Source organism: Microtus pennsylvanicus, chromosome 2, assembly GCF_037038515.1.
Source record: "Microtus pennsylvanicus isolate mMicPen1 chromosome 2, mMicPen1.hap1, whole genome shotgun sequence".
NCBI lineage: Eukaryota > Metazoa > Chordata > Mammalia > Rodentia > Cricetidae > Microtus > Microtus pennsylvanicus.
The window spans coordinates 99,343,375-99,358,312 of NC_134580.1; the positions used below are offsets into that span (position 1 = coordinate 99,343,375).

The following is a 14,938-nucleotide window of genomic DNA, read 5'->3' on the forward strand; positions in this document are numbered from 1 at the left end:
GAATGCAACCTCAATACTGATCCCTAAGTCCTCCTTTCATGCTGCCAACATAGAGTATACACTCTGCTGTGTGCCTGTGCAGAATACTCAGTTCAGTTCCAATGTAAACACTATTGTGTGTGTGTGTATACACATAGCGTATACACTCTGTTGTGTGCCTGTGCAGACTACTCAGTTCAGTTCCAATGTAAACACTATTGTGTGTGTGTATACACATAGAGTATATGCTCTGTTGTGTGCCTGTGCAGACTACGCAGTTCAGTTCCAATGTAAACACTATTGTGTGTGTGTATACACATAGAGTATACGCTCTGCTGTGTGCCTGTGCAGACTACTCAGTTCAGTTCCAATGTAGGCACTATTGTGTATCTACTCGTGGTATATATCTATATCACAGTATATCTGTATTACAATAGGAGCGTCAACATAAGTGATACCTTTAATTAAACAAGATGACTGGCAAATACACAGTTAGCTAAAGGTCAGCTGTTCTCTTACAAGCAGATACGATCAGTGCATTAAAAATCAGACATATAAGAGCTGGGACATAGCTCAGGAATAGAGTGCTTGCCTAGTGTTTGCAAGTCCCCGAGTTCCATCCCCATCACCCTATCCTCCAAGAAAAGGCAGTTGGACACCTAACTAAAGATCTATTAGTAGAAGCTACTATACTGAGACTAGACCCCTCCTAGGGCGTGGTGGTAAGCTAATGTTCTGTCTCTTTTTCTCTAGCTGGTCTTTTTTAACATCCCCTTGATGGCTTACATATGTTGGAGCTTGCTGCAGCGGTGCTTTGGTTACAGCTTCAGGTCTCATCTCCACCAAGGGAAATGTTGGAAAATTATATCCATTTACCTGCTTATGCTTCTCCTGTACACGTGGCAGGTTTATTCTTGCTACTTTCTTCATGTGACTTACGGCACTCTAGCCTTTTTCTTCTCCCCTCTGCGGACCTGGCTGACATTGCTGACACCTGTACTCATTCGTTATGTGTGGACACTGAACTCCACTGGACTTGGAATATTCATGGTGCAATTAAAAAGCCATCTGAGCTCCTGAAGTCCATGGCTTACAGCTGGCAGCCTGGCAGAAGTTCAGTCTTCCCATTTGTAGCCCAGATCTCTGCCCCAGTGGCAGACGGAAAGCTGGTGTCAGCACGTGAGCGTCAGGAAGCTGTCAGTCCTTAACATCTGGATGGTGGAGGCGTTAACTACTGATCCGTGCAGTGTGGACTGCAGAAACACCTAACAGTTGATTCTTTCTTCCTCGGGAGGCAAAGAGCCCTGATCAAGGAGATTCCCAGAGTGGGGGTCTCTGTTACTCGAGTACCTCAGCACTACTGTATTTGTTAGGATCATCCTGTGAAAAGCATCCAGCCCACGCCTGGAATTCAGCAGCTGTCCAGGGTGCCATTTTACAACTAGCGAACCTGTGGAGACTTGGGCTGGATCTTGACTACTCTTGAAATTTTACTTCCCAGCCTGTTTTCCCATGGATTATGGGCTTTCTGCTTCCTTAGTCGGGGCCGTTTTCAACTAATCGAATAAATGAATGAATGATAAATATCACAAATGTCTGGTTGAAAAAAAAATAGCTCAATGGTTAAAAGCATGTACTTCACTTTTAGAGGACCTGAGTTCGATTCCCAGAAACTATGTCAAGTGACTCATAACTCCCTATAACTCTAATTCCAGGACAGAGCCTCTGTAGGTACCTGGATTCATTTGTGCACAGATATACACATAATTTAAAAATAATAAAAGATAATTTTTTTCAAGACAAGGTTTCTTTGGTGCCTGTCCTGGATCTAGCTCTTGTAGACCAGGCTGGCCTCAAACTCACAGAGATCTGCCTGCTTCTGCCTCCCAAGTGCTGGGATTAAAGGCATGCACGACCACCGCCCGGCCAAAAGGATAAATATTAAAAGAAAGAAATATCGAGGCTGGAAAAATAGCTCAGTGATTAAGAGAATTGGCTGCTCTTCCAGAGGCCCCAGGTTCAATTCCTAGCACCCAAATGGCAACTCACAACTATCTGTAACTCTAGTTCCAGGGGACCTGACACCTTCACACAGACACACTTACAGACAAAACACCAATGCACATAAAAAAAATTAAAAAGAAATGTCACAAACGGACCTTCATTGAGAACCAGAGGCCTGGTGTCTGGGGCTTGGAGAGTCACCACGGGGCTGCCATAGACATACTTTGCAGGCAAAACCCTCAAGACACATGGGGAAAAAAAAGAACAGGTATCTAGTAGGTCAGAAGATGCAAGGCTGGGACTTTAGGAGGTGGGGCGATGGAGTGGGTCAGAGCCGGGCACCTGGCTGGGAATTCAAGTCTGGAAGTCCACTGGCCAGCAGAAGCCAGGCGAAGGAGGCGTGACTCGGTCTCCAGGAGGGATAGGGAGGCGGGCTGCGGAGATGTGGGCGGGTCTCTAGGAGAGGGAGGCGGGCTGCGGAGCTGTGGGCGGGTCTCCAGGAGGGGGAGGGAGGCGGGTTGCGGAGATGTGGGCGGGTCTCTAGGAGAGGGAGGCGGGCTGCGGAGCTGTGGGCGGGTCTCCAGGAGGGGGCGGGAGGCGGGCTGCGGAGCTGTGGGCGGGTCTCCAGGAGGGGGCGGGAGGCGGGCTGCGGAGCTGTGGGCGGGTCTCCAGGAGGGGGAGGGAGGCGGACTGCGGAGCTGTGGGCGGGTCTCTAGGAGAGGGAGGCGGGCTGCGGAGATGTGGGCGGGTCTCCAGGAGGGGGAGGGAGGCGGGCTGAGGAGCTGTGGGCGGGTCTCCAGGAGGGGGGAGGGAGGCGGGCTGCGGAGCTGTGGGCGGGTCTCTAGGAGAGGGAGGCGGGCTACGGAGCTGTGGGCGGGTCTCCGGGAGGGGGGAGGTGGCTGCGGAACTGTGGGCGGGTCTCCGGGAGGGGGGAGGGAGGCGGGCTGCGGAGCTGTGGGCGGGTCTCCAGGAGGGGGAGGGAGGCGGGCTGCGGAGCTGTGGGCGGGTCTCTAGGAGAGGGAGGCGGGCTACGGAGCTGTGGGCGGGTCTCTAGGAGAGGGAGGCGGGCTACGGAGCTGTGGGCGGGTCTCCGGGAGGGGGAGGGAGGCGGGCTGCGGAGCTGTGGGCGGGCCTCCAGGAGGGGGAGGGAGGCGGGCTGCGGAGCTGTGGGCGGGTCTCCAGGAGGGGGAGGGAGGTGGCTGCGGAGCTGTGGGCGTGTCTCCAGGAGGGGGAGGGAGGCGGGCTGCGGAGCTGTGGGCGGGTCTCCAGGAGGGAGAAGAGACGCGGCCTGATCGCTAGGTCGCGGAGGGGTAGGCGGGTCTCTAGTCAGGCGGAGGCGTAAACTGGTGGCTCGCTTGTCCGGGAAGGCGGGGTCGCGTCACTGGAGAGGAAGAGGCGGGGCGCGATATGTGTTGCCGGAAGCGAGAGGTGTTTTCTGCACCGGAAGTACAGCGACGAGGCTTAAGCGTCCGGGTAGTACCTGTGACAGGCTGTGATGGCGAGCTCGGCAGCCGCAGTCCCTTTCCTTGCTCCTCCTCTGGAGCAGCTCCGGCACTTAGCAGCGGAGCTGCGGTCGCTTCTGCCTCAAGTGCGGGGTGAGTTGTGGGAATCTGAGGCCCGGGGCTCCTGAGGGCGGTCGGGCGTCAAGTCAGGGCTCCGCTCATCTGTGTTTTGCTTTCCGGGTGGTCCGGCCTCCCACGCTACACCCTCAAGTCGGCGAAGCCCAGGAGACAACCGAGGAATTTAATCGAGAGATGTTTTGGAGAAGACTTAGTGAGTGTCTCTGCCTCTGCAGACTCTTTCCCATCGCTCCCTGCATCCCCTCTCCCCTCTCCTGTCCCCAGAGGAGATGACAGTCCTCCCGCCCCTCATCCCTTCTGCTACTCATCCTTGGCACTTGAGGCTGAAATATAAAACGATTTCTGGAGTTGTTTTGGAGCTGTTTATGATGATAAGGGTGGCGAAGGGACGCGTTAAAAAAAGTCTCTAAAAGTCCGTGTAGCAGTTGCAGCTTTAACCTTTTAACACTAACTTTGGCATCCGCCGCCTCTGCCACCCCCAGATGAGGCAGCAGTGAACCTGTCAGAGGAAGCCAAGATTCTGACCATACTGTTTTCCCGACTTCCACTGCCATCTCCACGGGTGAGCTTTATTTCCTGGAATTTTTGTGCTGCTTCTAGTTTTCCTCTCTCCTTCTACACTCAACTCACATTTATTTTCTCCATTTATCAAATGAGATTATAGTTCTTACCACACGGGATAATTGTGAAGATCAGATAGCCAAGTGCGTAGTAGGGTAGAAAGGTCTAAATGCAGCCTGAAACTCAGTCAGGTTAGTTCCTCGTAATTTTAAAAGCCCTTTTTTGATTTATAGCTATTTCTCATACACAGTCCCCATCTGACAGATGAGCAAGCAGGTTTAGAGAGTCGGGTCAAGATTAATAAATGAAGGAGGTGGAGTCAAAAGTCTATGAAGCAGCTGGGCGGTGGTGGCGCACGCCTTTACTCCCAGCACTCGGGAGGCAGAGGCAGGCGAATCTCTGTGAGTTCGAGGCCAGCCTGGTCTACAAGAGCTAGTTCCAGGACAGGCTCCAAAGCTACAGAGGAACCCTGTCTCGGAAAAGCAAAACAAACAAAAAATCTACAAAGTATCCAACCAATACCTGTTACATAAAACCCTTTGGTATTAAATAGTTTGTTTACCTATTTATTTTATTTAATTACTAATATGTGGTTATTATAAATTTCAAAAGATAACCAAAGTGCACTGAAATGCATATCTTCCCACCTCAGTCCATCCTTCTGTCTCATTCCCATTTCTTTCTGTATTATACTTTTGTGCATAGATACATCTGTGTGTGTGTTTCTTTTCACACAATGCAATGATTAGATACTATAAACATTGTTCTATACCTTTTTCCAAAATTAGTGTAACTTAGAAGTTGATTCTTAGTGGCACATAAAATATTGCCCGGTTTTGTAATGCTTGATATGAAGTAGAGTGAGTATAGCCGTAGCGTAAACAGTATTTGGGGGGCGACTTTTAAACTGCTCCCCACTTGCACCTATTGTAAGTGGCTCTGTAAAATTGTCAGATGTAACCTTTGTGTACACGTGTGTTGATAGAAGAAAACTCCAGAGGTGAAATTACAAAAACAAAGAATGAATGCATTTTAAATAATCCTTTATTATGTGACTAAAAGTAAAGCTAGTTATTAGCTGTTATCAAGAATGTCCTGTGCCACGTTTTCCTAGAGCTACGTGAACTCCAGAGTAGGTTGTCTTTTTTAAGTTTTTATTTTTATTTCATGTCTAGGAGTATTTTGCCTGTATGTATGTGTACATGAATTGTATGCTTGGTGCCAGTAGAGGGCAGAACAAGGCACTGGATCTCCCGGAAGACATTTGATCATACTTTATAGATGTTTGATTTCGTCCTCAGTGAATGGGCTGGCACATTGGTATTGAGCATTTGCTTTATTCATTCTGAATTCGTCCATCACCTCCTAGGAAACCCAGAGGATCTGTGAGCAAATCCATGTTGTCATCGAGGAAATTATTGCAGTATATTATTCACTTCCTAAGGATCAGGGTAAGTCACCGTGTGCACAGCAGTGTTGCATTTATAGGCTAGGCCTTTAAGGTAGTAGACTATATCCTGGTGTTACATGTTAATTTGTAAACTGTATTTATCAATATGTAAGCGTTATTATACATGTTTATCTTTAATGTAATATTGTTATATATTTATGTGTAAGCATATTGTACATGCCTATATTTCTTCAATTTTGAGCATGTGGCTCAAAGGAAATTTTATAATGTGAGTGACTTTTGTAGCGCTCCATGTGCTACAGTACAGATACCCATGTAATTTTCCATTGCTACTGCCTTGCCTGATTCTTTAGAAAGTATGCGTGTGTGCATGTGTGTGTGTAGAAACACATGGGGATGTGCTCTCTCATTCTATTGTGAGTTCCTGGGTGTGTGTGTGTGTGTAGAAACACATGGGGATGTGCTCTCTCATTCTATTGTGAGTTCCTGGGTGTGTGTGTGTGTGTGTGTGTGTGTGTGTGTGTGTGTGTGTTTGTGTGTGTGCATGTGTGTGTGTAGAAACACATGGGGATGTGCTCTCTCATTCTATTGTGAGTTCCTGGGTGTGTGTGTGTGTGTGTGTGTGTGCATGTGTGTGTGTAGAAACACATGGGGATGTGCTCTCTCATTCTATTGTGAGTTCCTGGGGGTGTGTGTGTGTGTGTGTGTGCATGTGTGTGTGTAGAAACACATGGGGATGTGCTCTCTCATTCTATTGTGAGTTCCTGGGTGTGTGTATGTGTGTGTGTGTGTGTGTGTATAGAAACACATGGGGATGTGCTCTCTCATTCTATTGTGAGTTCCTGGGTGTGTGTGTGTGTGTGTGTGTGTGTGTGTGTGTGTGTGTGTGTGTGTAGAAACACATAGGGATGTGCTCTCTCATTCTATTGTGACTTCCTGGGTGTGTGTGTGTATGTGTGTGTGTGTGTGTGTGTGTGTGTAGAAACACATGGGGATGTGCTCTCTCATTCTATTGTGAGTTCCTGGGTGTGTGTGTGTGTGTGTGTGTGTAGAAACACATAGAGATGTACTCTCTCATTCTATTGTGATTTCCTGGGATTAAACTCAGATCATCAGGCTTGTGCAGTAAGTTCTTTTACCTACTGAGCCACCTCAACCAGTTTTTTAAAAAGTTATTTATTTGATGGGTATGGGTGTTTTGCCTGCATGTATATCTGTGTATGTCTGTGTAGCACTTCATGTCTGGTCCCTGCTGAGGTCAGAAGAGGGTGTTGGATCCCCTGGAACTGAAGTTACAGACAGTGTGAGCTGCCATGTGGGTTTGGAAATTGAGCCTGGTCCTACAGGAGAGCAGCCAGTGCTTCTTTCCTACATGCTGAACCATGTCTTCAGCCCTCAACTGACCCCTTATAAAAAGGATTCATTATTTCTGTCTGTGCATACATAGGTGCATGCATGTGTATATGGGTACATGTGGAGGCCAGCACCTTGTGTTTTTGAGAGAGTCTTCATTGGAGCTCTCTGATTTCCCAGAGAGCCTCCTACCCCTGCTTTGTCAGCACTGGCATTATAGGAACACTTCTCATGTAGGTTCTGGGAATTAAACTCAAGTGTCACTTTCTCAAATAGGCTGCCTTCTCAGCCCCTAATTCACTTTCTTTCCAGTCCATTCTGACAGTTACATATGCTTGCTGAATCTCAGCTCCATACCCATGCCAAGGCCATCCCCCACCTAGCCTTACACCATACCGTTTGCAGACCTTCACAAGTCACATGCACACAAGCCTGACCTGCAGGTTTATACCTTCATTGAAGCTGTGCTGAAAACATGTCATAGTTCATCGGGGTTACTTACAAATGTTTTAAACTTCCCGTGTTTTGTCCACAACTATCAAAGGGCCAGTGTCCTTAATGAAAGAATACACATAGGAAAACTCCAAAACTGTTGGAGAACGGCTCTAAGGAATGGCAAGAGGGGTAATAAAATGATGTAAGAATTCAAGTAAGACTTGAGTCTTGATCTGGTGTGTGATGTGAAGCATGTAGGTGTCTGTTACCTCATAGCTCTGTAATGCTAGGAATCCAGAAAGCAGGTGGTGACTTAGGAAATGACCAGGCTACTTACTGTTTGGGTTTTGCCACAGGAATCACCCTGAGAAAGCTGGTGCGGAGTGCTACTCTGGACATTGTGGATGGCATGGCCCAGCTCCTGCAAGTGCTTGTCTCTCCATCTCCAAGGTAGCCGTGCCAGCGTGGGAAGACAGCTTATGGACTTCCTTGACTCGGGGAGGAAAAACTGACCTCAATAACAAAGTCAAATATTGTCCCTCATGGAGGACAGTATATAAACAGGAAGGAGTGTTTTAGGAGATATAGGAATCTTGGTTATTGATATGTCCTTATTACTTCCTCTTTTCAGCACTGAGAACAGTGACCTTATTTCCTGCAATAGTGTCTCGGTAGCATGCCAACAGGTGCCTAAGATTCCAAAAGGTAGGTAGAAGTGAGCTATTAGCTGCTGGCCAAAGTAGAGAGGCCTCTCACGTCCAGCATCCAGCTTTGCCTTACATAAGTAATTTAATTTCTATGAAGGTTTAAGTGAAATAATATGTAGTTTATTATCATAGATATTAATTGACTTTAGTACCTTTTGCCATCCCTAGTACTGATTTTTGCTTTGGTTTGGTTTTGGCAGTGCTGGGGTTTGGGCCCAGGGCATGCCAGCTAAGTGCTCTACTTCTGAGCACTACCCCTTACATTCAGAGTCCTCCTCCTGCTGTGGCTCTGCCTCCTGTTGAACACACACAGTTTGCTCTCCTACTGCCCCAGGAGCAGCATCGGGGAGCACACAGGAAGAGTTAAAAAGCAGAGTCAGGCAGACTAAGAGTGGTTATCAAGCTTGGAGTGGTTTGATAACCAACACCATGAGACAGTTTTATTTCTTCTGGTGGTGAAATTAAAAAGTCTTATTAACCCTCTGTCCACGCAAAGGACGTAGTAAGAAAAGCTTGACTCTAAAGTTTGTTGGTTGCCCTTAAGAGAAAGGCTAGGTTTCTTCTCTGATTCTAGTGCTTCTGATCTTCACCCCTAGATAACAAAGCCGCAGCCCTGCTAACGCTGACAGAGAGTGTGGGTTTTGTGAAAGACGCACTTGAAGAAATGGAACAGGTGAGGGCATGCTCCTCTCTTTTCTGGTCACTGGAGCAGTAAATGAAAACTGATCGTGAAGACAGGCAGCTCCCCACAGTCTCGCTCCTGTCTTCCACCTCCCCCTGCTTCTGGCTTGTGTCTAATCTTAGTACCACCCCTCTGTTCCTCGCTGGACAAGGAGAAGGAGAGTGTGCTTTACAAGTTCATTCAGTTTTGTAGCTTATAGCAAGCAAAGCAGGTGACTGGTGGTGGCAGCGTGTTCGCATTTGCATATATGATGATGTGTCTTAGGCTGTAGAAGAATGTGACCCCTACTGTGGCCTCCTGAATGATTCTGAGGACAACTCTGACAGCCACAATGATGAGGATGGTGTAGTAGGGCTTCCAAGCAACCAGGACTCCTACTGGTCAAAGGAAGATCAGGAGCTCGTAGCCCCGTGCCTTGCATTGGTGAAAGCATCCAGAGCTTCTCTCAGAAAAATCCGGATCTTAGTGGCTGAGAATGGGAAGAAGGATCAGGTGGCCCAGCTGGATGACATCGTGGATATTTGTAATGAGATCAGCCCCAGGTAAGCATGTGTCACGCTTGAAAACAGGCCCACTGTGGTCCAAGCTGCCATTGCTCCAAGTTTCCTTCAGCTTTTTATATTTTGAAAATTTTCAAGCCTAAAAAAAGTTGAAAAAGTACTTCAGTAACTAGCACTATATCCTATTTTTGAATTCTCCTAGTCACCTATTTCTCCTATATGTTTAATTTCTCCATAAATAGGTACAATATGTTTTTCCTAAATCATTTAGGACAGAAATAACTTTCACCCCTAAATATTTTATCAGCAACCTAAGAACATATATTTTAGAGTTACATCAAGATATTTAAGATTTGATGTAATAATAATACCTAATACTTAGATTTCTCTATTTGTCTCGTGCTGCATTTGGCATGTTTAGTTCTTGCAATCTAGAATAGTTTCCGTCCCATCTAGTCTGACTTGACATTGGCATTTCAGAACTACATATTGTAAATACACAAATAAATTTGGATTAATAAGCTTATTTTCTCATAGTAGTAATAAAGTTAAACTTTGGGTCAAATATATGAGAGTGTTTTGTACTTCCCTCTATCTCCTGTCGGGGAGCAAATTATATTGGTTTTTCTTCTTGTGGTACTAAAGGTGGTCACATGGTTAAAGTAGTGGCCTCTTTAGAAGAGTACCTTTATCTAACGTGCTCAGCTTCCATTGATGAACTCTGCCAGTATCACCTAGTTTTCTTTGACTCAGCTAATCATTCCTCATCCTGTGAGACCCCAGCTTCCTAAATAGGATGTGTTTGTTTCAGTAAACGTTGGCTGAACTGCTTCTCATTGCAAACCTGCTTACTCAAATTAAGGAACTGGGTTGGTTGTGTACTAAAAACAACCACACTGAGATCTGAACCCCCTTTTTGGTTAATGATTATATTTTCCTTCTGCTCTTAGTGTGGATAATTTGGTTCTGAGCATATATCCACCTGTGTGTCACCTCACTGTGCGGATCAATGTAAGTACTAGCTTTGAATTGGTAGAATTTTTTTAGTCTCTGGTATTCCCTATAAGCTATAGAGCATTTATATCTTTGCCAAACTTGTATATAGATATAATAGTTTCCCAATTCTTATATATATTTGTGCTGATTTTGAGTTATAATAACCATCTGCTTTGGTTTTTTGGGTTTTTTTTGCTGGTGGTACACGCCTTCAGTCCCAGCATTTGGGAGGCAGAGAGAGGTGGATCTCAGTGAGTTCGAGGTCAGCCTGGTCTACAAAGCTAGTTCCAGGAGAGCCAGGGCTACACAGGGAAACCCTGTCTTGAAAAACCAAAACAAAAAATAAAATTTTTAAGCCTTTTGTTGTGGTTGTGGTGCTAGGGATTCAAAGTAGGCTACACTAGGCAAGGGCTCTGCTGCTGAGCTACAGCCCCAGGTCTTGAGCTCCAGTTTTACTGCCTTGGGCTTCTTAAATTCTAAACAGGAACATCTGCTAGTTCTGCATCGGCCAGAACTATCCCAAACTCTGTTAAAAGTCTTTTTTTTCTCTCTTTTGGAACAGTCTTTTTATGTGTAATCCAGGCTGCCTTAAAACTCACTATTCTCCTACGAGGTTGAGATTATCCTTTTTTTTGTTGTTGTTGCAAATTAAAAAAATACTAAAAATGAGCCAGGTGCAGTGGTGCAGAAGGTAGAATTCTGTGAGTTCAAGACCAGCCTGGTCTACAGAGTGAATTCCAGGACTACATAGAGAAACCTTGTCTCAAACACCAAGCAAACAAAAATTAATTAATTAAAAATAAGATTTTCTTAAGTAGAAAAGGATCCATAATGTACTAGCCTAACCTAATTCATTCATTCATTCATTCATTCATTTATTTATTTATTGTGTGTGCACACACATGTCACAATTGGATGACTGTGAGAGTCCTTCCTAGGAATCATATTTGGGTTGTCAAATGGCAGCAAGTGTGCTTACCCACGATCCATCTCATTGGCCCTAATCAGCATTTTGGTTGTTGAATATTTTATCTTCAAGGTTCCTTCCTTCCTTCCTTCCTTCCTTCCTTCCTTCCTTCCTTTCTTCCTTCCTTCCTTTCTCCCTCCCTCCCTCCCTCCCTCCCCTTCTTCGCTTTCTTTCTTTGGTTCTGGGAGTTCAAACTCGTGTCTTCATAAGTGCACAGCACCAAGCCACTTCTCCTGCCCCTTTAAGGCTCGTTTTAAATGATTCTCTTATTATTATGTGTATCTTCAGGTTCTCCTTTCTTTGGGTGCCAGAGCTCACCCAAAGCTCTCTCTCTCTTTTTTTTTCTAGTCTGCAAAACTGGTGTCTGTTTTAATAAAGGCGCTTGAAATTACAAAGTAAGTCTGAAGGCTTCTCCCTATGCCGCTTGAGAGTAAACTTGTCAGCCCAGCTCCGTGTGTGTGTGTGTGTGTGTGTGTGTGTGTGTGTGTGTGTGTGAGAGAGAGAGAGAGAGAGAGAGAGAGAGAGAGAGAGAGAGAGAGAAAGAGAGAGAGAGAGAGAGAGAGAGTGTGAGTGTTGGAGAGGGTCTGTGGTGCGGTGGGACAGCCATTTGTGACGAGGAATACCTTCTTACTGTGGTTTGCGCCTCCTGGGCATGGCTTTGCCCTTCATACTATGTTAACATTCTTTCTGTTTTATTCCCAGAGCCAGTCATGTGACCCCCCAGCCAGAAGACAGCTGGATCCCTTTACTCATTAATGCCATTGATCATTGCATGAACAGAGTTAAGGAGCTCACTCAGCATGCAGCTGAGTTATGAGCTGCCAGGCCGTTCTTACTCCTCTTTCTCCTGTTTCTCCTCTCACTCATAGCCAAGCTCCAGTGTCTGCTTTTATTTATTTATTTATTTTTTCCTGGTGTCTGCTTTTAGAAGTGGAGCTATGACAGGGTGGGTGCTTGCTGGATAGAAAGGGAGCTCCTGTCTGTATTTCACAAGAGATTGTTATCAAGATTGTAGGCTAGGACAGATTGGCAGTTATCTATAAGTCATAGGAATGTGATATGCTTCTGTGCTAGACACAAAAGGAATTTCTATAAATTTGTGATCTGAGCTGTTTCTTGGAGATTAAGGAAGTTGTCCTATTCTCTATTTTACAGTAAAGTATATTGTTTTATTAAGATTTTGATGATCTCAATAAAATGCTTACCTCTGTCATTAAATGTTTCATTTAATGTGTCTTCCAAAGTGTTATTTAAAATCTTTTATTGTAGCCAGGCATGTTGGCATAATTCTAGTGCTTGGAAGGCAGAGACAGGTGGATCTCTGAATTAGATGCCAGCTTGGTCTATATAGTATATTCCAGTACAGCCAGAGAGCTACAGACTTAGTCTCAGAAAGAATAAGAACAAAGAAAAAAAAAAAACAGACTAGAGACATTGCACAGTGGTTAGTACTGCATATGGTGGTAGGTTAGTGTCTCAGTTAGGGTTTCTATTGCTGTAAAGAGACGCCATCAACACAGGATTTCTCTGTGTAATAATAGCTCTGGCTGTCCTAGAACTCATTCTGTAGACCAGGCTAGTCTTGAGCTCACAGAGATCTGCCTGCTTCTGGAATGCTGGAATTAAAGGTGTGTGCCACCACACCTGGCCCAAACAATTGGGTCTGGAGAGAGAGCAGAGAGTTCTGCATCTAGATCCATAGGCCAGAGGAAGTGAATGTGACACTAGATGTTACACTAGACCTGACTTGAGCATTAGAGAATTCAAAGTCTGCTCCCTTGTGAAGCACTTCCTACAACAAGGCTACACCTACTCTAACAAGACCACACCTCCTAATAGTGCTGCTCCCTACTAGCCTATGGTGCCATTTTCATTCAAACCACCACAGTTGTGTGGATATGAATGGAGAAGAGAAGAAAAAGGCTAGCTGGGCCTTGGTGCCACACGCCTTTTATCCAGCACTCAGGGAGGCAGAGGCAGGTGGATCTCTTGAGTTTGAGGCCAGCCAGATCTACAAAGTGAGTTCTAGAACAGAGATACACAGAGAAACCCTACCTCAAAGAGGAGGAGGAAGAAGGCGGTGGCTAAGACTAAGATTAGTATTGGGTAGATTGGGTACTGTAGGAACATAAATGGTTGGGGAAGGGAATTTTGGCTGAAGGTAGACTGAAAAGACAGGTAAAGATATATACACTCACACAATATAGAACAGTTTCCTCTCTTAGGACACTGGGCAATAGAGACCCTGCAAATCAGTTCAATCTGCTTTGGGGGAAGAAAATAAAAAAGGAAAGAGTGAGGAGGAGGAAAAAGTGACTCAGGGCAATAACAGAAGAGAAGCAAGTTGGCATGCTAAATTGACATTCAGTATTAAATAGAAGAAGAATAGATGCAGGGAGGAGAGAGGTCTGGGTGTTAATATAAGCTATGAGAACTGTCCTGACTGATAACTAGACTCAGTTTCATCTCTTGGTGTCCTTTCCCCCAGTTACAAGAAGCCTGTCTTGGCCCTGGGAGTTCCTCCATTTGAGTCTTGTTCTCTCCCAGTCTGACTGGATACCTCAATTACAAATGCTGATCCAGTCTGTGCTTAGGGGTGGAGTCTCAGATGCTGGCACACCTCTGTGCCTTTCTTCAGGGTTCTGGTTGCAAACGCTGGCCCTTCCCTCTGCTGTCTCCACAGGCCATGCAGTTTGGGGTGTGTTGCTCAAATCCTGATGTTACGTCATGACCACATTCTGCCACACACATTTCCTAGTGTTTCAGGAGTCCCTGGCTTTACGGAATAATAGAAGGGGGCAGAGGATGGCGAGTGTTGTAGCTTTCTCAAGTTTAAGGTCCCCTACCCCTTCTCTAGAGCTCTGTCTATGGGTTGTGGTGCTGTCCTCTGTTGGTAGGTTCAGGCAGCATGTGTTGAGCCTCTTCCAAGCTTTCCTCCTTATTCTGCATCCATTTGCTTGATCCTCTTGGCAATGGCAGTGAAGGGGGATTGTGGAAATCTTGGCTTCACACCCCTGTAATCATCATACATGTCTAGCTTGCTGTAGCTAAAATTTTCCTTCAGTCTGAGATCAGTAGTGGGACTCCATGGGCTGAGAGACCCTCGGGGCATTTTCCTGGTGCGGTTTACTCATCGATAGGCTTCACAGAAAAAAAAATCCTAGCCTTATTTCTGCATTCTGCAGTCCTTTCTCTGGTCTCTGTGACTCTACTGTCTTGAGTTTCTTCTACCTCTCCTGGTCACCCAAATGCAGTTTCTGACCAATTCCTAAGTTTTGTTCTACCAGAAATGCAGTCTGTTGAGACCAGAATGTTGTTTTCATTTAGGTTGATAGACCTGAAGGTCTGCGTCTGCTCTGAAGTGCATTTAAAATGAAAATACCAGGTTTTACATACATAGAGATGACCACAAAGCCCTGTTAGGTTCTTTTATTTACCAGTAAGTCCTGAATGTTTTTCTGGTTACTCTATGCCTCAAAAGATTTTGGTATTGAGCGCTGTCTTAGTTACTGTTCTATTGCTGTGAAGAGACACCAACACCAAGGCAGCTTATAGAAGGGGGCTTACAGCTTCAGAGGGGATATTAGTTAGGGTTTCCTTTTGCTATGATGAAACACTGTGACCAAAAGCAAGTTGAGGAGGAAAGGTTTTATTTGGCTTATACTTCCACCAGAGAAGGAAGTCAGAATAGGAACTCACACAGGACAGGAACCTGGAGGCAGGAGCTGATGCAAAGGCCATTGAGGGGTGCTGTTACTGGCTT

General features: G+C 45.6%; 2 protein-coding genes across 2 annotated transcripts in view; both read left to right on the top strand.

Moving 5' to 3' along the window:
- Nucleotides 1-1,569, top strand: part of Tmem62 (transmembrane protein 62) — a 32,108-nt gene extending 30,539 nt beyond the window's left edge. The window contains exon 14 of the mRNA XM_075961905.1: nucleotides 733-1,569. Within this exon, the coding sequence (XP_075818020.1) occupies nucleotides 733-1,059 (327 nt within the window). The 3' untranslated portion in view covers nucleotides 1,060-1,569. The remainder of the gene's footprint in view (nucleotides 1-732) is intronic.
- A 1,667-nt stretch (nucleotides 1,570-3,236) lies between these two features.
- On the top strand, nucleotides 3,237-12,393 carry Ccndbp1 (cyclin D1 binding protein 1). Its single transcript, XM_075961906.1, has 11 exons — nucleotides 3,237-3,578; nucleotides 3,697-3,756; nucleotides 4,046-4,125; nucleotides 5,494-5,575; nucleotides 7,680-7,773; nucleotides 7,955-8,028; nucleotides 8,627-8,703; nucleotides 8,977-9,254; nucleotides 10,163-10,223; nucleotides 11,524-11,570; nucleotides 11,878-12,393. The coding sequence occupies exons 1-11, from the start codon at nucleotides 3,479-3,481 to the stop codon at nucleotides 11,990-11,992; spliced, it is 1,068 nt and encodes a 355-aa protein (XP_075818021.1). The 5' UTR covers nucleotides 3,237-3,478; the 3' UTR covers nucleotides 11,993-12,393.
- Nucleotides 12,394-14,938: the final 2,545 nt, after the last annotated feature.